General features: G+C 43.9%; 1 protein-coding gene across 2 annotated transcripts in view; it reads left to right on the plus strand.

Moving 5' to 3' along the window:
* Positions 1-20,488, plus strand: part of PCDH1 (protocadherin 1) — a 75,920-nt gene that overhangs the window by 44,911 nt on the left and 10,521 nt on the right. For both annotated transcript variants that reach the window (XM_035103307.3, XM_035103310.3), the window contains exon 4: positions 15,274-15,493. In XM_035103307.3, the coding sequence (XP_034959198.2) occupies positions 15,274-15,493 (220 nt within the window). The remainder of the gene's footprint in view (positions 1-15,273; positions 15,494-20,488) is intronic.

The raw sequence follows: 20,488 nt of genomic DNA on the forward strand, positions 1-20,488 counted from the left end.
TCAGGTGAGAGAGAGAATGGATGCAAAGCCCTCAAATATTCTAGGAAGCATGACAGCCCAGTGATAAGTTGCTCCAGTCATCAACCTAGCTACTGCATTCTCTAAACGTATTATGAGTAATCTCAGAAATACTTTAAAAGAAAACCAGCCTATTATTATGATTACAGAGATTATACATATTATTTCAGAGTACCTGATATTTATTCACAAATATTTGTTGTACATCATCAGAATTAACACAAAGGATTGACTATGCAACTATTGGTACTACTCTATATAGTGATCACAGTCCAATTAGTTTTACTATTAACTATACAATATAATGCAAATCTTAATTTGTTCTTAATACAGAGTGAGTCTTTTATTTAAACTGTTTCAGAGGAACTTAAAATATAGCTTGGTAATAATGATACCCCAAAATTACTGATTCTATATTATGGGAATCGGCTATGGTCGTTTTTTTGGGGGGGGGGAGAAAGGTGCATCTAAGGAGTAAAAGGATGCAAGGAAAATGATTAATGAAAAATTATTAGAGGCTAAAAGGCTATTACAGTGAAAGCACAGTTTGGTCTAGCAAGAAAGTGGGGTTTTTTTAAAAAAAAAAATAAGGGTAACAGATGATAAATTACCCGCATATTATTTAAGAAAGAAGATTAGAAAGCAAGTAATTCCACTGAATAGGAAGGATGATAATCAATATGTTCTTAATGAGCAACAACTAAAGGAAGAGTTTAAGAAATATCATACCAAGTTATGTCTTTCAAAAATCCACGAACAGAATAAAAAACAAAAGTTTTTTCCCAATATAAGACTGTGAAACCTAACAGGTGTAGAAAAAGAATGTTTGTATGCTCCAATTCAAGAAAAAGAAGTAAGGAAAATGATAGCAAAAGCCAAAATTCAAAAATCGTCCAGACCTGATGGATTTTCATTTGAGTTCTACAAAGCACTTGCCTGCATTGCAGGGGGTTGGGCTAGATGACCATTGGGATATCTTCCAACTATACAATTGTATGTTATACAGGAAACTCCCCGCTCACACAGTAGTGCATTCATGGCCACCCTCACCCCCTTGCAGAAAATAGTACATGCATGCTGTTCGCATGGACACGGGGCAATGCCTGTAATTTCATGTTGAGGGAAGGTAAAATCCTACAAACATTGAATGGGCGTTCAGTCATGATTTTTCCCAAGCCAGAAAATAATTTATTACTACCCATACAGCATACTCCAGTATCATTATAGAATTCTGATTAAAAATATTTGCATCAACACTGGCAAGGAGCTTTGATGTGGTAATGCATAAATAAATTTATACAGAACAGTAGGTTTTTATTAGAAGGAGAATGGCATATAATATCCTTGAAATGATAAATATAATAATTTCATCAACGCGGGGGATTGCATTATATCACTTTTATCGACACTAAAAAGCTTTTGATAGGGTTGAATAGTCCTATCTTTTATATGTGCTGGATAAATTTGTCTTTGGAACAAGTTTTATAAAATGGATTCAGTTTACTCCAAGCAAGAGTTTTAGTGAAAGGAAGCTTATCTACAAAATTTAATCTGCAGAGAGGGCAACATCAAGGTAATAACTTGGCAACGATTAAATATCAGTTTTATATGGGCTAAAAAACAAAAACACCACAACTTAAAGCTAAAATAATGTACACCAACAAAAATAAGAGGGGTTGTAATTTCCTGATTTAATAAATGAATATCAGGCAAATAATTTGGATTACCAAATGGTATTATCAACCAGGACAAGGAGAAACAGGAGTATTCATCAAATTTATTATTATGGATGGACCCTAAAGACAGAATATTGGAGAAGGGTTGTTTCTCCAGCGCTATGCGCCATATGGAATGAATAAAAAGCAAACTGGGTCGATTGACATCACCAATTACATCTCTGCTATTTTATCCACCATTCAGGAAAAATGGAACCATGGGGTAGTTTGTTAACTGGCATAAAGGAGGGCTGGAAAATTTGGTTGAACGGATTGGTAATAATCAAATAATGTCTATAGATCAAACGAGAGACGCTTTGGATAATGTAGAATTCATATATTAATATTTTTGAATTAGAGATTCTTAAAATAAATGGTTGATAACTTATAGAGAAGACTTAAGACAACCAAATAAGTTTGAGAAATTAATTTGTCAAAAACCTGAAAAAAAATATCAAATTGTTATTCATGTGGGAGATAGAACAAAAGTTGACTATGTTACAAAATGGGAGGAAATTACTAAAGTGCTATGTTGTATTTTAATGCCATTTAATGTCAATGCTGGATGGACTAGCAGTTCCTCAAGGCTGGATAAATCTACTGTATATCGATGTGTGAGAGAGGGAGAGGGAACTCTGTTAAACGTTGGATATTGTGGTATTTATACACATCATATACAAAATGGGAAATGATGAGTGCTGGAAATGGATGGATGTGGAATGGATAGAGCAGAATTTATCCACTGCTGGTGGAACTGTCCTGAGGCTAAAAAGTAATGGCATGAAATGGCATCTAATATAAGCTAAAAGGGGAATTAAAACAGATGTGAATTTTCTACATGTCTGGATAGTTTGCCTAAACAAAAACATTTTAAACAGGCACTGAAAAAAGTACAGCAAAGGTGCCTGCCAGATATCAATAGGGGGGGGGGGGTTCCAAAGTGTAGATACTGCCATACTAGAATAATGGTTTCTAGAGCAGAATGAATATTATATGGCACCTGTAACTGTTCCGCATATCAAAAAAGTGGACCTAAAAAAAAAAGTTTTCTATGACTATTCCCACAGGTTCCCACTCTGTGATACTGTGATGTCAAAAGTTTTTTGGGGGGGGGTCCAAGATCCCCAAAATTTGTCCATTAAATTCCTTTAAAAAAATTAAATTGCTGACTGCTCCCTCCCAGAATTCAACCCCTCCCTTACAAGTTGCCCCTCAAAACTCACCTTTTGCAGGAATCCTTTGGAACAGCCAGCACCCTGTTGTAACTACTGTATATTCCTGTGTATGAGACTACTTTTTAACCCAGGAAAATCTTCTCATAAGTCAGGGGTCGTCTTATACGCCGGGTTGTATTTCTTATACGGCGAGTATATCCCAAACTCTATATTTTAAAGTTGGGAAAGTTGGGGGTAGTCTTATACGCCCAGTCGTCTTATACGCCAGAATATACGGGTAAGCCAAAATTCATGTAACTACAATGATCACATACTCTTCCCCTTTTGCCCTGCTTCCATTCTTCCATCCCTCTGTTGTTTCACTTGTATTTATTTTAAAACGGTAAGCTCCTGTGATAGGAACCTATCAAACACAATGTAGAACACAATGTATGTTGATAGCATATTATTATTATTATTATTATTATTATTATTATTATCATCATTATTATCAACAGCACAACTTTATTATTGTTATTATATTAATAACAACTGTTATTGTTGTTGTGTGCCATGACAGCGCAATCTGAAGGCCTGCTGTTTGAATCTATTGAAAGCTACCCCAGTGGCTCCACCCTTTGCACCACTTTCCAATCTGTACAGAAGTACTTCTGTGTATAAAAGGCCCCAGCTTCTTGCAAGCCCCACCCCACCCCTCTCTCTCTCTCTCTGTGCTGTGCAGGGATGCCAGTAGCTCTGATTGATATTCCCGGCACTGTAGCTCATGCCTCGCACATTCAGCTGCATTGCTGTTTGCTTATTAGAACTTGTGAGCCCTTTGGAGCAAGTCATTATCTACTACCTCCTGGTATCAAGCCAAGGACCTTTGGTGACCTCATCTAGCAGCATTTGGAGACTTCTGTGTATTGGGCAGAACAGAGACAGGAAAGGGAGGCTGGGATATGGAATATTAAATGGTGAGAGTTTATAAGGCTCTTTCTGTTGACCTGTTTTCCTAAATTTCCATTGCAGCCAGTTATTGCATACCGATAGTGCTGCATGCATGCCATTTATTCATGATTTGTAATTATTGTCATAATCCTATGGCAGTGAAGGAAAACCGTGGGTGCATAATTCATGATCCAGGTTCATAATTCATCTCCCAATCATTCTTTTGCTCCTTGCCCCTCAACACCTCTCTGTTGGCTGACTGCAGCAGTAGAAATAAAGGGACCTTAAATTGCCTCTTTAATCTGCTTCCTGTTCCGATGTGAGAAGCAGCGGTTGGCGAGAAGACTTGACGGAGAGAAGGGAGGTTATGTAAGTCTGCATACACACCCATTGCCAACTCTCTTCCTTCTCAGTTTGGGGTCTGGACCGTCTGGCTACCCACTCCTTACAAAAGTTGCATGGAGAGGAGCCACCTTCTTTTACTAAGGCCCTCATGGGAACACGCACATGAACTTAAAACCGTCTCACTCTCCCTTTGAACATTCATGGCTTTCCCCCCAAAGAATCCTGGGAACTGCAGTTTCTTAAGGGTGCTGAGAGCTGTTAGGAGACTCCTCTTCCCATCTCAAGGCTACAATTCCCAGAGTTCATTGGGAAGAGAGATTTATTTTTAAACTGCTCTGGGAATTCCAGCTCTGTTGGGGGGAATAAGGTCCTGCTATCCTAACACAAGGCATTTTCAGGAAGTGGTTCATTGGGTTCACATAACAAGCTAAGGATTTCCATTGCTTTCTACTGTATAGGGAAATTTCCAATGCATTCTTGACCATGGAGTTTTTACCACCACCACCACCCTGCCCAATGATGAAAAAAAACCTGCAAAGGGGGGGAAAGGGAGACAGCAGAAAAATAAGAGAGCACCTTTCCCTTATTTGTTTGCCTTTTGCAAGTGAAACGGTTGCCGCAGACCAAAACACAAAAAGGAAAGTTTTGTTTAAGACTGCTTGTTTGTTTACTGTACTACATGTAGCTCCGGCTGTTTGGATACCTGTGGTGTGTATTGCGAGGTTTGGGCACCGATTCCTCATCTTTGGATAAGTGAATTTTTGTACAATGAGCATTTGGATAGCAGGAGCTGTGAGTATACAGCAGGGGTTTGCAAGTAGCCCACAGGGGCAGTTTAACCGGCCCACGAGCCACTACCGAACCGAGATGCCCGCTCTGTGAGTCCCTGCGCACTGTGCTAAACCAGCGCGGTGCGGCACGGGAACTCGCTTCCGTGGCACCAGAAATCGCATCTGCGCATGCCGAGACACGGCAATCCGGCCCACGGAGAGATCTCCGCAGGACTTGACCAGCCCAGGCAGGTAAAACCTTGCCGACCCCCAGTATACAGTAAGGGCAAAGGCAGCTGTTGAAATAAAGGGCAGTTGAGAAGGTAGTTTTGCCCTAGACCTTTAAGGAGGTGTCTTTAGAGAAGCTTTGGGAGAGCCAGGGAGTCCACTTGACCAGCTGACCCTTAGATTAATATTTTGAGCACACCTGCCTGCTCTGTTTCCCTGTTGTCAATGGGTAGATAGGGGAGTTCCATTCAGCCCATCAAAGCATTGTAAAGGAGAGCAATTCTGTGGAGTTCCCCAAAATTCTCCACAATTTGTAGGGAGAAAATGAAGTAGAACCATTGGCAGGTCTAAACTGTTTCTTTCTGGGGACAAGTTTTCAGGAATCTCAGGGCTTTGGGGAGATAATTTTGTACTCGGTACTCTAACATAAAACATGCGTACAGTTTTGCTTACTTCAAAATGGATGATACTAGGAACGGAAAAGAAAATGTCTCCAAAATGGTGGTCCTTGGAGGATTGAGCTCTGTGAAAAATGGTGGTAGCCCTACTTGTCTCTGTGGCAGCAGGATTTCCAGCTGCTTCCTTTTTTATTGGCTCTGCTCTTGTGAATTTAGCAGCAGCCAGATACACACAAAAAGCTAATGAAAAAGAAAAGTAAGCTTATCAATGCTGCAGTCCTATGCACTAATGAATAAAATCTTTTCATCACGGGGGAACTTACTTCTAACATGTAGAATCTCAGACTGGAAGTTTTCTCTAGCCAGGTGATGAATAGCTTCATCTGTTCATTCATTTTGTTTCATCTGTTTAATTTCTTAATCTTAGCGTTCTGGAGGAGTAGGAGTGCAAGTCAGTAGCAGAGCATCTGCTTTGCATGCAGAAGGTCCTGTAGGTTGAATCCCTGGTATTTCCAGGTAGAGGAAAGGTCTGAATTCGTGCGCAAGTGCTGTGGCAGACAGCACTGAGCTAGAGGAACCGAAGGTCTGACTTGGCAGCTTCCTGTCCTGGTTCCCATTCCCATTGGGTGAAGAACTCAAATTATGGTTTCAACAAAACCATTAATACTGAAACCAGTGCAGTACGTAAACAAAGGGAAGTTCAAGACCCATCAGATGCAATGCATGGCTAAGCAAGCAAAGACATTGGTCCAACAAGCAACATCCTCCTCCCCTATGATCCCATGATATGGAAGGGGCACAAATTAGCCCAGCAAGCGGGACTGTTCCTTAAATTGGGAATGCAAGTGGGCATTCCTTTGAGAAGACTGGGCTCATGCCTGTGGGCTCATGCCTGTGCTGTGAATCCTCTGGAGTAGACAGGATGGGTGCCCCGACAGGCTTCTCTAGAGGGGCCAAACCAGAGACAAACTCGGGTGCCTTTGGAGGCAGGATTAGCCTGGAGTGGACCCTGGCAACTCCTGAGAAGCAGAAGCTGCATGCCTGGGTGATGGGATCGGGCAGAGAGGACCCCACCAAGCTAGCACCTTCCCCTGGATCCTCACCCGGAAGCCCCTGGCAGGGTCTGTCCAACCCCACTGAGACCCTCCCCAGGAGCATCCTTTGCATCCAGCCAGCCCTGCTACTTGGAACTCACGACGCTTCCTATGGGCAAAGCAAGGGGGGTGGGGACACCAACCTTTAGCTCCATCTACCCCTCACTGCCATGTCCTCTGCCCCACCAGCCCCAATGCACAGACAGGGTCAAGCAGGAACTGGGAAGAGGCAGCTATTATTATTATTTCAATCATAGAGGGGAGTAGATAGCTTTGCAAGCCCAGAACATTCCTCCACGGAGCCCATTGGCACCACATTGGTGACTTCTAGTATAGAAAGCAGCATTAGTGAAAATGCTGGGTAAATCTTTCAAAATAATAATGCTAATTTACATCATTTATGCAGGTTACAGATTTCAGCTTTTCTTGTGGCAAATGTAGGATCCTCTGTGCTGCATTCTTTTTCTTTAAAGGTAATGCAGAGTAAACTCTAGGATTGCAGGCAAACAGTGTACGCTTAATAATGTAGTTTGCATATAAATGGACATAATTCTCCCCCTTCTCATCTTACTGCTTCCCCTTGACAAAATGATGAGATGGATAGTCACATAAAAGTGAGTAAAGTATTGAGTAGCATCTACCAGTAGGTGTCCCTGTGGCTGCAGCTGAGAAGGAAACAAACTCCGTAAGTGGAACCAGAGCACAGAGGTACGCTGCGAACTGCAGCGGGCAGTGGAAGTGATAAGAGCCCAAGCAACTCTTCCCAAGGAACACCCAGAGCTGGCTCAGGTGTTGCTGGTCAGGAAACCAAATGGTAGTGACTTTACTGAATGATAATAAGTGTGTTCACCTGCTGTGTTAGAAGCACTGTGACTCAGGGGTAGATCCACTGCTTGGCAGGCAGAGGTCCCAAGTTCAGTCCCTGGCATCTCTAGGTAAGGCAAGGACAAACTCTAGTTTGAAACCCTGGAAAGGCCCTGCCAGTTACTAACAGCAATACTGAGTTAGAGGGACCACTGGCCTGACTTGATATAAGGCAGCCTCCTCTGTTTCAAGACTACCAAGAAGTGTGGGTGGTGTTCACACCAAATTTCCAATGTGTTGCAGGAAACCAAATGCCTCATTAAAGAGGGATTTGTTCCCCAAGATGTTCCATATCACGCTGAACAGTAATCAAAAGAGCGTGAAATGTGCTGGCCAGGAAGAGTTTTCTGCCAGCCCACCTCTGCATCAGAATATCAGCCGGTTGGAACAGGCTCCTTTTCAAGCGACAGAAATGGACCACCCTCAGCCCTTGATATATTAAGGGGAAGGAAAGGCACCACCCTGCAGTTGGCAATCTGGGATCTTTCTAAGACTGCTGTTCTTTAAGGTCATCGTTTTGGAAGAGAGACACACTCTAGTGTGTTGTTTTAAATTCAACACTTTCTAGAACTACTACTACTACTACTACTACTACTACTTATTATTATTATTATTATTATTATTATTATTATTATTAAAACAATGTAAGCTGCAACAAATATTGTGGGATGCATGTACACTCAGAAGAAAATCCCATTGAATTAAATGGAGCAAACAGTCAGATATGAGGGCAACAATCTGGTTTTCTTTCTTAATTTCAGAGTTCTTATTTGAGGAGTGGCAGCAATGCATTTTCAATCTTCTTCGTTAAGCTTGCTGTCATGTACAATTTGCTGCAGTTTTCAGTTAGTGTGATTATGCACATTAATTAAAACCATACAAAAAGGATTGAACAGGGATCTTTTTCATACGGATTTAGTCTTTGTATGAGTTCCAAGCGGTGTGTTTGGTCTTTCAAGGGGGGAGATACTACTGCATCGAGAACCAGTTGTAAACCTCCTTCTGGATCTGGGGATCTCACAATCTGGCTCAGATTGAAACTCAGGTTATTCACCCTCACCCACCCCAGGACTGTCTCCGGCCATCAGTTCTGAACTTCAGCAACCCCTTGGATCAGAGGATGACAAAGAGAGGTAGAGTTGTGGGTCATCAGTGTACTAACAACACTGCAAACTTCTAGATGACTTTCCTCATTGGCTAAAAATCATATAGACTCCCATGGAACTCTGTAAACCCTGGCACCACCCTATTAAGTACGGCCACCCGGGAAGGACCAAAACTACTGTAAGATGGCGCCCCCTTTAGCCCAACCCTGACAGGTGACCTCCTAGAAGGATACCATGGCACCAGTAGGTGGTATTGAAAGCTGCTATGAGAGGTCCAGAACTAAGATGGTAGCCCATAACCCACCCATTCACCTGTGTAAGTCATCCACCAGGGTGGCCAAAGCTACTTTTGTCCCGTAACCAGGCCTGAAACCAGACTGGAATGGATCCAAATGATCACCATCGCCCAAGACTATCTGGAATTAAGAGGCAACCACTTATCCAGCACCATGCCCTCAAGAGGGAAATTTGAGACCAAGGGGTAATTGTCCAAAGTAGTCTTATCAGCACCTCCTTGAAGCAGATAGGAATAAACCCTTCCCTCAAGAGGCACTAGCTACCTCAGAAGCCTAGATACCCAGTCCTAATAGGAAAGGGTCAAGTGAGCAGGGGGTAGTAGGCCCAGGGACAGTCCATCCCATTTCAGCACCTGAGCTGAAATGGGAAGGTGCCCTCCTGCTGAAACCTCACTTAACAGGGTTGTGGTGCAGCTTCCAGGTTCCAGTGAGATCTCACAAGAGGCCTGCAAGATCTCTCTGAAACCTGGAAGATGCTGCTTCCCCTTGCTTTTTGAGCAGTCATGGCAGCAGGGGCAGGCAGAGTGCTCCCCCACTGCAGGAGAAGCGACTACAGCGGCTTCTGGTAAGATATCACAAGAACCCCATGAGATCTTACCAGAAGCCACAACAGTTTATCCTCACTTCTCCACAGGAGTGCCACTTCCTGGATTCCACTACCTGAGGTGGCTGCCTCAGATCACAGGAAGAAAGCAATCTGTGAAAAAAGTTTAGTGTTTGACAAGATTAAGGGAGGGAGGAAACTACGGTACTGGAAAAACTAAAGAGGCTAGAATCATGGAACTGCGGAGTTGGAAGGGACCCCAAGGGTCATCTAGTCCAGACCCCTGCAATGCAGGAATCTCGGCTAAAGCACCCATGACAGATGGCCATCCAACCTCTGCTTAAAAACCTCCAAGGAAGGAGAGTCCACAACCTCCCAAAGGAGACTCTTCCACTATCAAACAACTCTTACTGTCAGAAAGTTCTTTCTGACGTTCAGTTGGAATCTCCTTTCTGGTAACTCAAAGCCATTGGTTCGGGTCCTGCCCTCCAGAACAGGAAACAAGCTTGCTGCATCTTCCATGCCCGGGGCATCTTGCCCATAGAGGCAAGTGGTGTGGGGCGCCAGGGCGCCAAGTTCTGGACGGTGCCAGGGAGGAGGCGGAGGCTGGGCATGGCACCTCCCGGCATCAGCTCGCCGCCCTCGCCCATCTCGCTAAATCAACGCCGCGCCTGGAGCCTCCGCCTCTCCCCCGCTGGAGGAGCCGCTCTCCAGCCTCCTCCAGCCCCACAAAGCTGCCGGCAGCGCCGTAAAAAGGTTGGCAACTCTGGGAAACGGGGGGGGGCACCAGAGGGATCTTTGCACCATGGCGCCGGATATACTTAAGACAGTCCTGTCCGTGCCTTTTAGATATTTGAAGATGGCTATCTAAATTAAACTACAGCTTCCAGCTTTCAGGTTTAATATATAGGTAGCAGTTGAATTCTGGTTTGAGTCTGGATTATATATGTGAGTAAGAAACCTACTTCCTGCTCCTCCATGGCCAGATCTCTTTTATTGTTTGACTTTCTTGGTCCTACATTCTAGTTTGTGTTTTGGTTCGAGTAAAAGTGGCTGTTCTGCATTGAGAGTACAGTGGTACCTCAGTTTATGAACACAGTTCGTTCCGGAAGTCTGTTCATAAACTGAAGCGTTCATAAACTGAAGCAAACTTTCCCACTGAAAGTAATGGAAAGTGAATTAATCCGTTTCAGATGGGTCCGCGGCGTTCATAAACTGAAAATTCGTAAACCGAGGTGTTCATAAACCGAGGTTGCACTGTACTTCCAAGATCTCATCTGACCCCAGAATGCTATTAATGATACGATTCTATGAAAACTTTGGCACACCTGCCTAATTTCTGACCCCGAGGACAGACTGTTTAGGAATGGATCTACATGAGCATGTATTAAGGATATGCAGCCCAAATTATAAAGTGAATTTGGGTGTGAATGAGGTTTTCACATGTTTGTGTTGGACTGTACCAGTAATAAGGCATCTCACATTGCACCAGGGACCCTCTAAAGTCTGATGTTGATCTGTGGACACAAACCATGACATTTTCCTATTTAACATAAAGCAACTATTGCAATTAAACAAAAAAACACCCTGAGCTCAAGTGAGGAGGGGGTGGGCTTCTTTTGGTGGGCAGGTCTAGGTTTTCATGAGAACGAAATATTCTGCCGAGGCATACAAATTACAATGATTTGGAGGAGGAATGTTGAAGTAAATAAAAAGCATTTGTTTTCTTGATGCTGTTCTGCGAGTTCTGCCTGAGAAAGCAGGGGGCTTGGAAGAAGAGTGGACTGTTGGCATTCTTCCCAGTTGCTTTCTGTTTCCTAAAAATCAATACTTCAATCAATTTGACTTCATTCTGCTGTTTTTCATTTTTTCCAGATTGTGTAAGTTTGGTTGTTATTTTGCAAACTTTTAGGAGGGATCAGTATCGGGTCATTCCATTTTATCCCTGCCTTAGTTCCGTTGTACGGCTTTTATTTATGTGATTTATTTGTTTTTGTTTTTTTATTCCAATCACATTCTGTTTTTTAACAAACAACACCTACTAATTACTTGTTTTTAATTCTCTTTGTTCCATTTCCCCCCTTTTGTTTGTCTTAAAAAAACATGCTTTGTTGCTGCATGTGTCTGTTGCTTTTATTAATTTTGCAATTTAGTTGAATACTTTAAAAATATCAAAAATACTCAGGGATGTTGAGACCTTCTGAGAGTTGCTATGGGCCACCACCTTATAACCTCTATGCATAGAGTCTGCAGTCTGCCTAGTCAGAATGAAACCCTGGTGCATGCATGCATGTATTTATATATTAAATTTCTAGACTGCCATTCATGCAAGAATCACCTGGCAGTTTAAAATATAAAAGTACAAAAATATATACCATAGCTACAAACAAAACAGTAACCCCCACCACCTCAGTTTAAAAGGCCATAGGTGGTTTAATTAGCCAAAGGCCTGGGAGAAGAGGAATGCTTTTTCCTGGTACCTAAAGATTTGTAACGAAGGCGCCAGGTCAGCCTCCCTGGAGAAAGGGTTCCTCAAATGGGGCGCCACCACAGAAAAGGCCTGTTTTCAGGTTACCACCAACCAGACCTCTTGTGAAGGAGGTACAGTGGTACCTCTACTTAACGAATGTTTCTACTTACGAATGGAGCTCCGTCCGCCATCTTGGATGCGGTTTAGATAGGATTTTTTCCTAATTACGAATTTTTAGATAGGGTTGCTTCGACTTACGAATTTTTTCTCCCAATGCATTCCTATGGGATTCGACTTACAATTTTTTTCGACTTACAAATGTGCGTTCGGAACGCATTAAATTCATAAGTAGAGGTACCACTGTATATGAAGAAGGGTTTCAGAGGATGATCACAGGGTCCAGGTTGGTTCATATGGGGAGAGGCAGTCCTTGGGGTATTGCGGTCAGTGCCAGATTGATGTATAAGCTAAACAAGCTATAGCTCAGGGCCCCACTCTCTTGGGGGCCCCAAAAATTTAAAGGAGAAAAACTGGATGTACATTTCCAAAATATAAGATAAAAAAAACAAAAAAAATGAAAGCTACATACAGCAACTGTGTTTTGTATTGTGTAGGCTCCTATGATGTAAATAATAATAATACAGTGGTACCTCGGTTTATGAACACAATTGGTTCCGGAAATCTGTTCATAAACTTGAAGCGTTCATAAACTGAAGCGAACTTTTCCATTGAAAGTAATGGAAAGTGGATTAATCTGTTCCAGACGGTCCGCAGAGTACTTAAACTGAAGCGTTCATAAACTGAAGCGAACTTTCCCATTGAAAGTAATGGAAAGTGGATTAATCCGTTCCAGACGGTGTCCTTAACCCGGAACCTGAAGCGTACTTAACCCAAAGCATGGGTGTAATTGGTTCCGGAAGTCTGTTCATAAACTGAAGCGTTCATAAACTGAAGCGAACTTTCCCATTGAAAGTAATGGAAAGTGAATTAATCCGTTCCAGATGGGTCCGTGGCGTTTGTAAACCGAAAATTCGTAAACTGAGGTGCTCATAAACCGAGGTACCACTCTAATAATAATAATAATAATAATAATAATAATAATAATAATAATAATAATATATTATTTGTACCCCGCCCATCTGGCTGGGTTTCCCCAGCCACTCTGGGCGGCTTCCAACAATGATTTAAAATACATTAAAATGTCACACATTAAAAACTTCCCTGAGCAGGGCTGCCACCTGCTAGCCTGCTTCCAAAATATCACTGGTTTGATCATTTCTATACAGTATACAGTACAGATCAACAATTACTTTGATAAAATACATATTTTGTTATGTGCAAATGGCTTTAGATACCTATTAGGTCCATAAATTACAATATAACATATATTCAACACCAAAAAACAGCGACAATTTGTTGTTGACAAAGGACAGCTGGACATATAAAGGACATATATTACCTTCAGTAGCTTAGGGCCTCATCAAACCTAAATCCGGCCCTGATTGCGGTCCTGAGCCATTTAAGGCTTTATAGGTCAAAACCAGCACTTTGAATTGGGCCCGGAAGCTAATTGGCAGCCAGTTCAGTCTGGGCAGGATTGGTGCAATATGCTCAAACTGTACTGAGATATCACCACACCACCATATTCACCGTTGCAGTAAGGACAGCAAAGAGGAGCTTCAGACCTGGTTAATCAAGAGGATTGCCAGGAGCCCTATGTGGGATGGGTGGGGTCTGCCAGAGGGAGAAGGGGATTCTGAGATGGGGGGCAGAGGCAGTTCAAACACCTTGCTTGCCGCCTCCACCATCCCTGCAAATCAGAACGGTTCAGACCAAGCAGTGCAATCGCTGCTTGCCAGCCCTCTGCTAAGTCATTGTGGGGTGATTTAAAGTAATGAGCAATGTTGCCACCATTTGACAGGTTGTTAGTTTCACGCCTTCCCCTGGTCGGAGCCCATCCTGCGCTGTATCAGTTTCATTGGCGCTTGACAGCCCCAACTAAGAATGTTCTGTTTCAGGCAGATCTAATTGAGGGGTTTTTTGGATGTCTCCTACCAGATGCTAGTTGCATTCCCCTGTTAGATTGTCCGCCTCAACAACTTAGCGCATCTAAGTTATGTCGGTATAAAGCAAAAAGGACCTTGGTGGGTATGGGAGAGATTAAATTATACAGCCATCTTGCACGTTGGCAAGCCGCCACCTCCATGACATACATCTTGGGGGACTGGCGTCTACTTCATCAGGTGCCTCTGTGACGATGGCACTTATGAGCAAAGAAACCACTTTGAAAGGGTACATAACTTGAAAGGAAGGGTAAGAATATGCAAAACAGTATTTTATTATATATATATATAATGGCAGGTATTATTGCGACTACTCTTGAGTAACGACCTTCCACATACTTGTCTTTCAAAAGTCTTTATTAGTGCACATTATTTACAGTGTAGTGAGCTGTCGGTTTCATGTCTTCTCATTCCGTATCAGAATCCGGCACTGCCCCTTTACGCGATTTGGACCAGCATAAAAGCCTCGGGACAGCGAATCTCCTCCCCTTTCTCCTCCTCCTCAATTCCGGAGTTGGGGGGGGAAGGGTCTGCGTTCTGCCTGTGTCCTCTCCTCTCTTTCCCTCCCCCTCTCTTCCTGCCTGTGGAGCAGGGGCTCCTGGATGTTGCCAGAGGTCTGGCACTCCCTTTCCGTCTCCTGACTTTCCTCATCTGTCCCTTCGCTTTCATGACTGCTTGGAGGTGGGCTGCTTCTGATGACAGGGGGTGGGTTCTCTATAAGCCCTTCCCCTTACAATATATATATGGGGAATCTTGGAGGTTTAGATCTATGTTTTATGTGCTTTCTACTTTTGAGGAGGCAGCATCACAAAGTGTGAGAAGGCATCTTGAATCTCTGCCTTACGTTTAGTACAAAGATGCCTGTCTGTGATCGTTGGCATTGACTATCTTCAGATTGATAACAGCTCTTAGTGTTTATTACTGTTGCATGTACTGGGTAAGGTCTAGCTCAGGCATCCCCAAACTTCGACCCTCCAGATGTTTTGGACTACAATTCCCATCTTCCCCGACCACTGGTCCTGTTAGCTAGGGATCATGGGAGTTGTAGGCCAAAACATCTGGAGGGCCGCAGTTTGGGGGCGCCTGGTCTAGCTCATCCCATGATCTAGGTGGGCTCTCTGAATGGAGAAGAAGTGTTTCTCAGGTTGCATTGATAAGTTGTGCTTCCTTGCTATTCATTGTTGTGACAACATTTTACAGTTCACCTATGGAATATGTTTTTGTGATTATATTTTGTGTGTTTTTGTTTTTGCGCAGTTACCTCATCGCCGAGTGACATTCTCTGCAGCCAATCAGGCGCAAGATCTGCAGGACCCCTCCCAACACAGTTACTATGACAGTGGCCTTGAGGAGTCAGAAACACCGAGCAGCAAGTCGTCATCGGGGCCCCGCATTGGACCACTGGCTTTGCCGGAGGATCACTATGAGCGCACCACGCCAGATGGCAGTATTGGGGAAATTGAGCACCCTGAGAACGGTAAGGAACCTGCTCAAAATTCCTAAGGCTCTTTAGGAAACCCACAAGTATGAGTAGATCTGTGTCCCACTTGCCAAAGAGCACGCACTACTGCTACCCATAGCTGCCAAGTACCCCGTTTTCTCCGGGAAAACCCCGATTTTACTTACCTTTTCCCGGTGGCCCCCCGTATTACTTCGTCTCCCATTTTTCTCCGTTATTTTCTCCTGTCGGCAGCCATTTTTTTCTTTCCGATTTGCCCTTCTATGGGCACCAAAAATGGCCACCACCGGCTTCAAAAGTCGCATCTACGCATGTCCAGAAGTGCATAGACGCGACTTCCGGTGTTGGCGGCGGCCATTTTTTGTGCCCATAGATGGGCGGAGCGACACCGGAAGTTACGTTGACGCAACTCCGGTGTCACACGGCTGCCAGTCCCGGATTCTGCAGTCCGGGACTTGGAAGGTAAGCTGCTACCAAAGCAAGGAACAGAGCAGGATTGTGCATCGGACGTGAACTGTGGCAGGGAAATACTTTAATAGTAAATTTGCTGTAAAATTTTGGGACAGATCCATCTCCAACGAGTGCATAGGAGAAGGAATGAAAGGAGCAGAAGACACACAGAGAGGGTTTCAGGACATGAAACCCATTCAGCATATGGATGGATTTGCTCCATACCATTCCATGAGTTTGCTATGATCTACAATCTGCTCAGTCTACCTTCCCCCTTAACGTGGTGTAATTCTCAACGTAATTTCTGATTCAGTGCATGCCTCTTTTTCTGCACCGTTTTCAGTTTGCTGAAAAGCAACAAGTAACAAGTTATTGTTGCTGCTGGTTCCTGATGCACACCAGAACATATGCGCAGCGCAAAAGGGGACCTTGCTGTGACAGCACAACAGGATTCACATTCCTTTCCGTGTTGTAAATTAGTCAGTCCCCATATGTACTGGCGCACATCAGTGAAGTGTAAGAAAAGAAGATGCAGCCTGTGGACTTCAGAAAACCGCAAAGTCCAGAAAACAAAGTGGAAGAATAGCAGATTACGAATGCATCAACACTTAGGTAGAAACAAGATCAGGTAATTTGCAACCCCAAAACGCAGGCGGAAATTTGCATGTTGAGCAGCAGCTCAGGTACATGCCTGCCTTTGGCTGCTAAAGATTAAGGAAGTAGGAGGGAAGAAAAGGAAGAGGCCAAAAATAACCCACCTCAATTTATTATTAAGATTTCCAGTACCACTTGAATGAAATAAGGCACCTCACTGAATTTTAATGGCGGGGGGAGGGGCAACAGGAGGTTAAGTGACAGGGAGAGAAGGGGTTTGTGTGTGTGTGTGTGTGTGTGTGTGTGTGAGAGAGAGAGAGAGAGAGAGAGAGAGAGAGAGAGAGAGAGAGAGAGAGAGAGAGAAAGTTTTGAGTGTGCTTTTGGGGAATGTGTGTAAAAGAGAGTTGTGGGTGATCCTGAGAGAACTGTGGGTTAAGGAATGCATTTGGCATCAGCCCCCACCTCTGCCTTTGTACTTGGGTTCTGGGGCAAGTTAACTGTCCCTTAGTTAGCATCACCACTTTTCCTTCTGTGAAATGGGTTCCTGTTGGAGCATGAAACTGGCTTAAAAGAGGTGATTTTGCGCATTGGGTAGCAGATCCTTTCCCCTGCCTTGCACTCAGGTTTGGGGACACATACGTTTCATGGTCTTGCAGAGAGATTTTTCATTTGTTTATTCAATTAATATCCTATCCTTCCTCCTGCAAGAACCCGGGGGGGGGATATATATAATATACCTGCAATCGGGTGTTACACAATGCTGTGCTAAAATACAGTATCCACAAGTAAATCCAGTGCCAGAAACAAGTAAAAAGATGTCTGAAAGACAAGAATATGAACAGGTAAGGCTTGCCTCACAATTGTATTTCCATGCTAGAAAAGGCTTGCCCTGTTTCATTTGTGCCAGCCACACAGTCGTTAAAAGCACAAGAAATCATTCACTTTGTTCCTGTTCCTGTACTTCTCACTGCCAGCTGCTCCTGTTGGAAGAGAACAAATCTCTTAATCAGGGAAGATACAGAAAATCCCTCACATTCCTTCCTTCTGGTTGCTTAGCAACAGTGATTAAGTGACTAAGCATCCTTAGCAACAGCAGTGCCTCCATATCTGCCTAATAAACCTTAGAATGTTGCCTCCATGTTCTGGTTTCTTTAAAGATGTCGAACTGATAGGGTGATAGGGGTGCTTCGCCCCGGGCAGCGCGATCCCGAGAGCGCCATCGCGGCTGCCACCCCCCTGCCCGCGCTGGACACCCCACCCCTGTAGGCGCCGGTGTCCCCCCCCCATGCCAGCCCCAGCCCCGCCTGCTCTCCGCCCCTGGTGCCGGATAATGAAGCTCCACCACTGGCAATAGTACCTCAATCCAACCTAGGTGCTGGGTTTAAGGTACTGTCTTAAATGTACCTAACATAATGTAACATAAGGGGAAAGGATAAGTCCCTCACTTGATGATTTTATTCACTAAGCAAGTCCAGGTATTTTATATCCACCAAAATTCCATAGCTGACAGCTCCAACTGGTTTCCCTCAGACCTTCAGAATATCTCGAAGAACAACATTTTTGAGCCATTCTGCAAGTTTCACATACCATTTTGATAGACTTGGGTGGTAGAATTCTAGACACTGGGTGATATTCAACTAGGTTTTACTTAAAGTAAACTTACTTATTGAAGTTAATGGGCCTAAGTTAAGCCATGTTCGTTAATTTCAATGGGTTTACTCTGAGTAAAACATCAGATTGCAGGTGGGGGAGGGGGAAGGGTCATATTTTTTGGATACTTCCTCATGTAAAAGCTCCCTGCATGTAAGCTCCGGGGAGGGGAATGAAATTGGACAAAATACCTGTCGAAGTGCCATATACTCTGTCCATTTATTATTCATTACATTTATTTATATCAGGATACAAATCCTCCCAATGTAGCTTTGAAGTAACATAAAGATACATTAACAAAATCACAATAATGATACTGCTTACTCTTTTTAGCCACACACCATAGTACAGTAATATATGCATGCATCTGTATACCATTGCACTATATACCATTGCATTGAACTATATAGTGAATTCTTAATGAGTGGCTGGGCTTTCAGCTCCTGCACAGAAGCAACCTCTTTACAAAGTTTTCACATTTTGCATTTCCACTTACTGTGCTGTAGTATTTGCAGAAAATAACTTAGGAGGAGTCCCTGATCTCAGGTGAAGCACCATAGTAAACATGTAGCCTAGCTTCTAAGGTGAATGGAAGGGCTGGATCCAGGTTGTTGTAGGTTCTTTGGGCAACCAAGCAATAGTAGACCCCCTTTGGTACCGCCCCTTGCACCTTGTTGATCTGGATCCTGAACCAAAAGCATGGACTGCTCCATTCATTATGCTCTCTTTGTGTCAGTAGTGTTTATATCCTTCAAACTATACAAATCCCATTACTTAATTTTCCACTTACCAAGGAAGAAGTCCCCACACTGAACATAGTGGGACTTAATCCTGAGCGGACATGCAAAGCATTCTATGGCACAGATCTGCTGCAAAGTGTACTGTTTGCATGCCAGCCTGAAATTGCAGTGGGTGTCTATAGACCCTGAGGAAAGATGGATCTGAGATTTGGAGGCGACGCATCTAAGGGGGAAGAACTCGCAAGGGGAAGAGAGAGAGACATGATTAGGCTGGAAACAGAAGATTGAGAAGCAGGGAGACCCTGAGGGTTTTGCTAGGCTTGCATGCCAAGAGAGAAGGGAGATTTAATACCTGTCCTTGGGTGGCGGCTTAATGTGTTGGCGTCAAGGCAGTAGAAACAATTGAAACAATTTGTCTTTGTTTTGCACCACCTCATGCACTCTCCTTCTGTCTTAACCACTGATTATCCAAGGTGTGGAACCTTTGGGCTGTAGCCAATGTTACTTCTACTCAGAGTAAACCCACTGAAATGAATGGACATGACTAGCTTAGCCCCATTCATTTCAACGCCTTACAGGCCTCTTCCAATTCCTTCACCTGGGATCTGTTTGCATGGCTGTTGCCTGCTGCATTTACCTCCAAATCTTTTCCCTGTAATGCTTCTGAACTGGAGGTAGGGAGGGCAACCAAAATGATCATAGGTCTGTAAACCAAGCCTTATGAGGAACGGTTGAAGGATCTGGGTACGTTTAGCCTGGAGAAGAGGAGGCTGAGAGGAGATAGGATAGCCATCACCAAATATATTAAGAGCTGTCACATGGAAGATGGCGCACTCCTGCTCTGGAGGGGAGGACTCCAACCAATGGCTTTAAGTTACAAGAAAGGAGATTCAAGCTAAACATCAGGAAGAACTTTCTGACATTAAGAGGTGTTTAACAGTTAAATGGACTCCCTCGGAAGGTGGTGCACTCACCTTCCTTGGTGGCTTTTAAGCAGAGATTGGATGGCCCTCTGTCAACGATGCTTTAGTTGAGATTATTGCATTGCAGGGGTTGGACTAGATGAACCTCAGGACCCCTTCCAACTATACTGTTGTTGTTTAGTCGTTTAATCGTGTCCGACTCTTCATGACCCCATGGACCAGAGCACGACAGGCACTCCTGTCTTCCACTGCCTCCCACATTTTGGTCAGACTCATGTTCATAGCTTCGAGAACACTGTCCAACCATCTCGTCCTCTGTCGTCCCCTTCTCCTAGTGCCCTCAATCTTTCCCAACATCAGGGTCTTTTCCAGGGAGTCTTCTCTTCTCATGAGGTGGCCACAGGGCCGTCTTAAGCATGTCGGGTGCCCTGGCGCCGTGGTGCGGAGATCACTCCAGCGCCCCCTGCCCCGTTTCTTGCCGACCCTGGGTGGCCAAAGTATTGGGGCCTCAGCTTCACGATCTGTCCTTCCAGTGAGCACTCAGGGCTGATTTCCTTCAGAATGGAGAGGTTTGATCTTCTTGCAGTCCATGGGACTCTCAAGAGTCTCCTCCAGCACCATCATTCAAAAGCATCAATTCTTCGGCGATCAGCCTT

The sequence above is a fragment of the Zootoca vivipara genome, chromosome 8, assembly GCF_965207765.1.
Source record: "Zootoca vivipara chromosome 8, rZooViv2.hap1.1, whole genome shotgun sequence".
Classification (NCBI taxonomy): domain Eukaryota; kingdom Metazoa; phylum Chordata; class Lepidosauria; order Squamata; family Lacertidae; genus Zootoca; species Zootoca vivipara.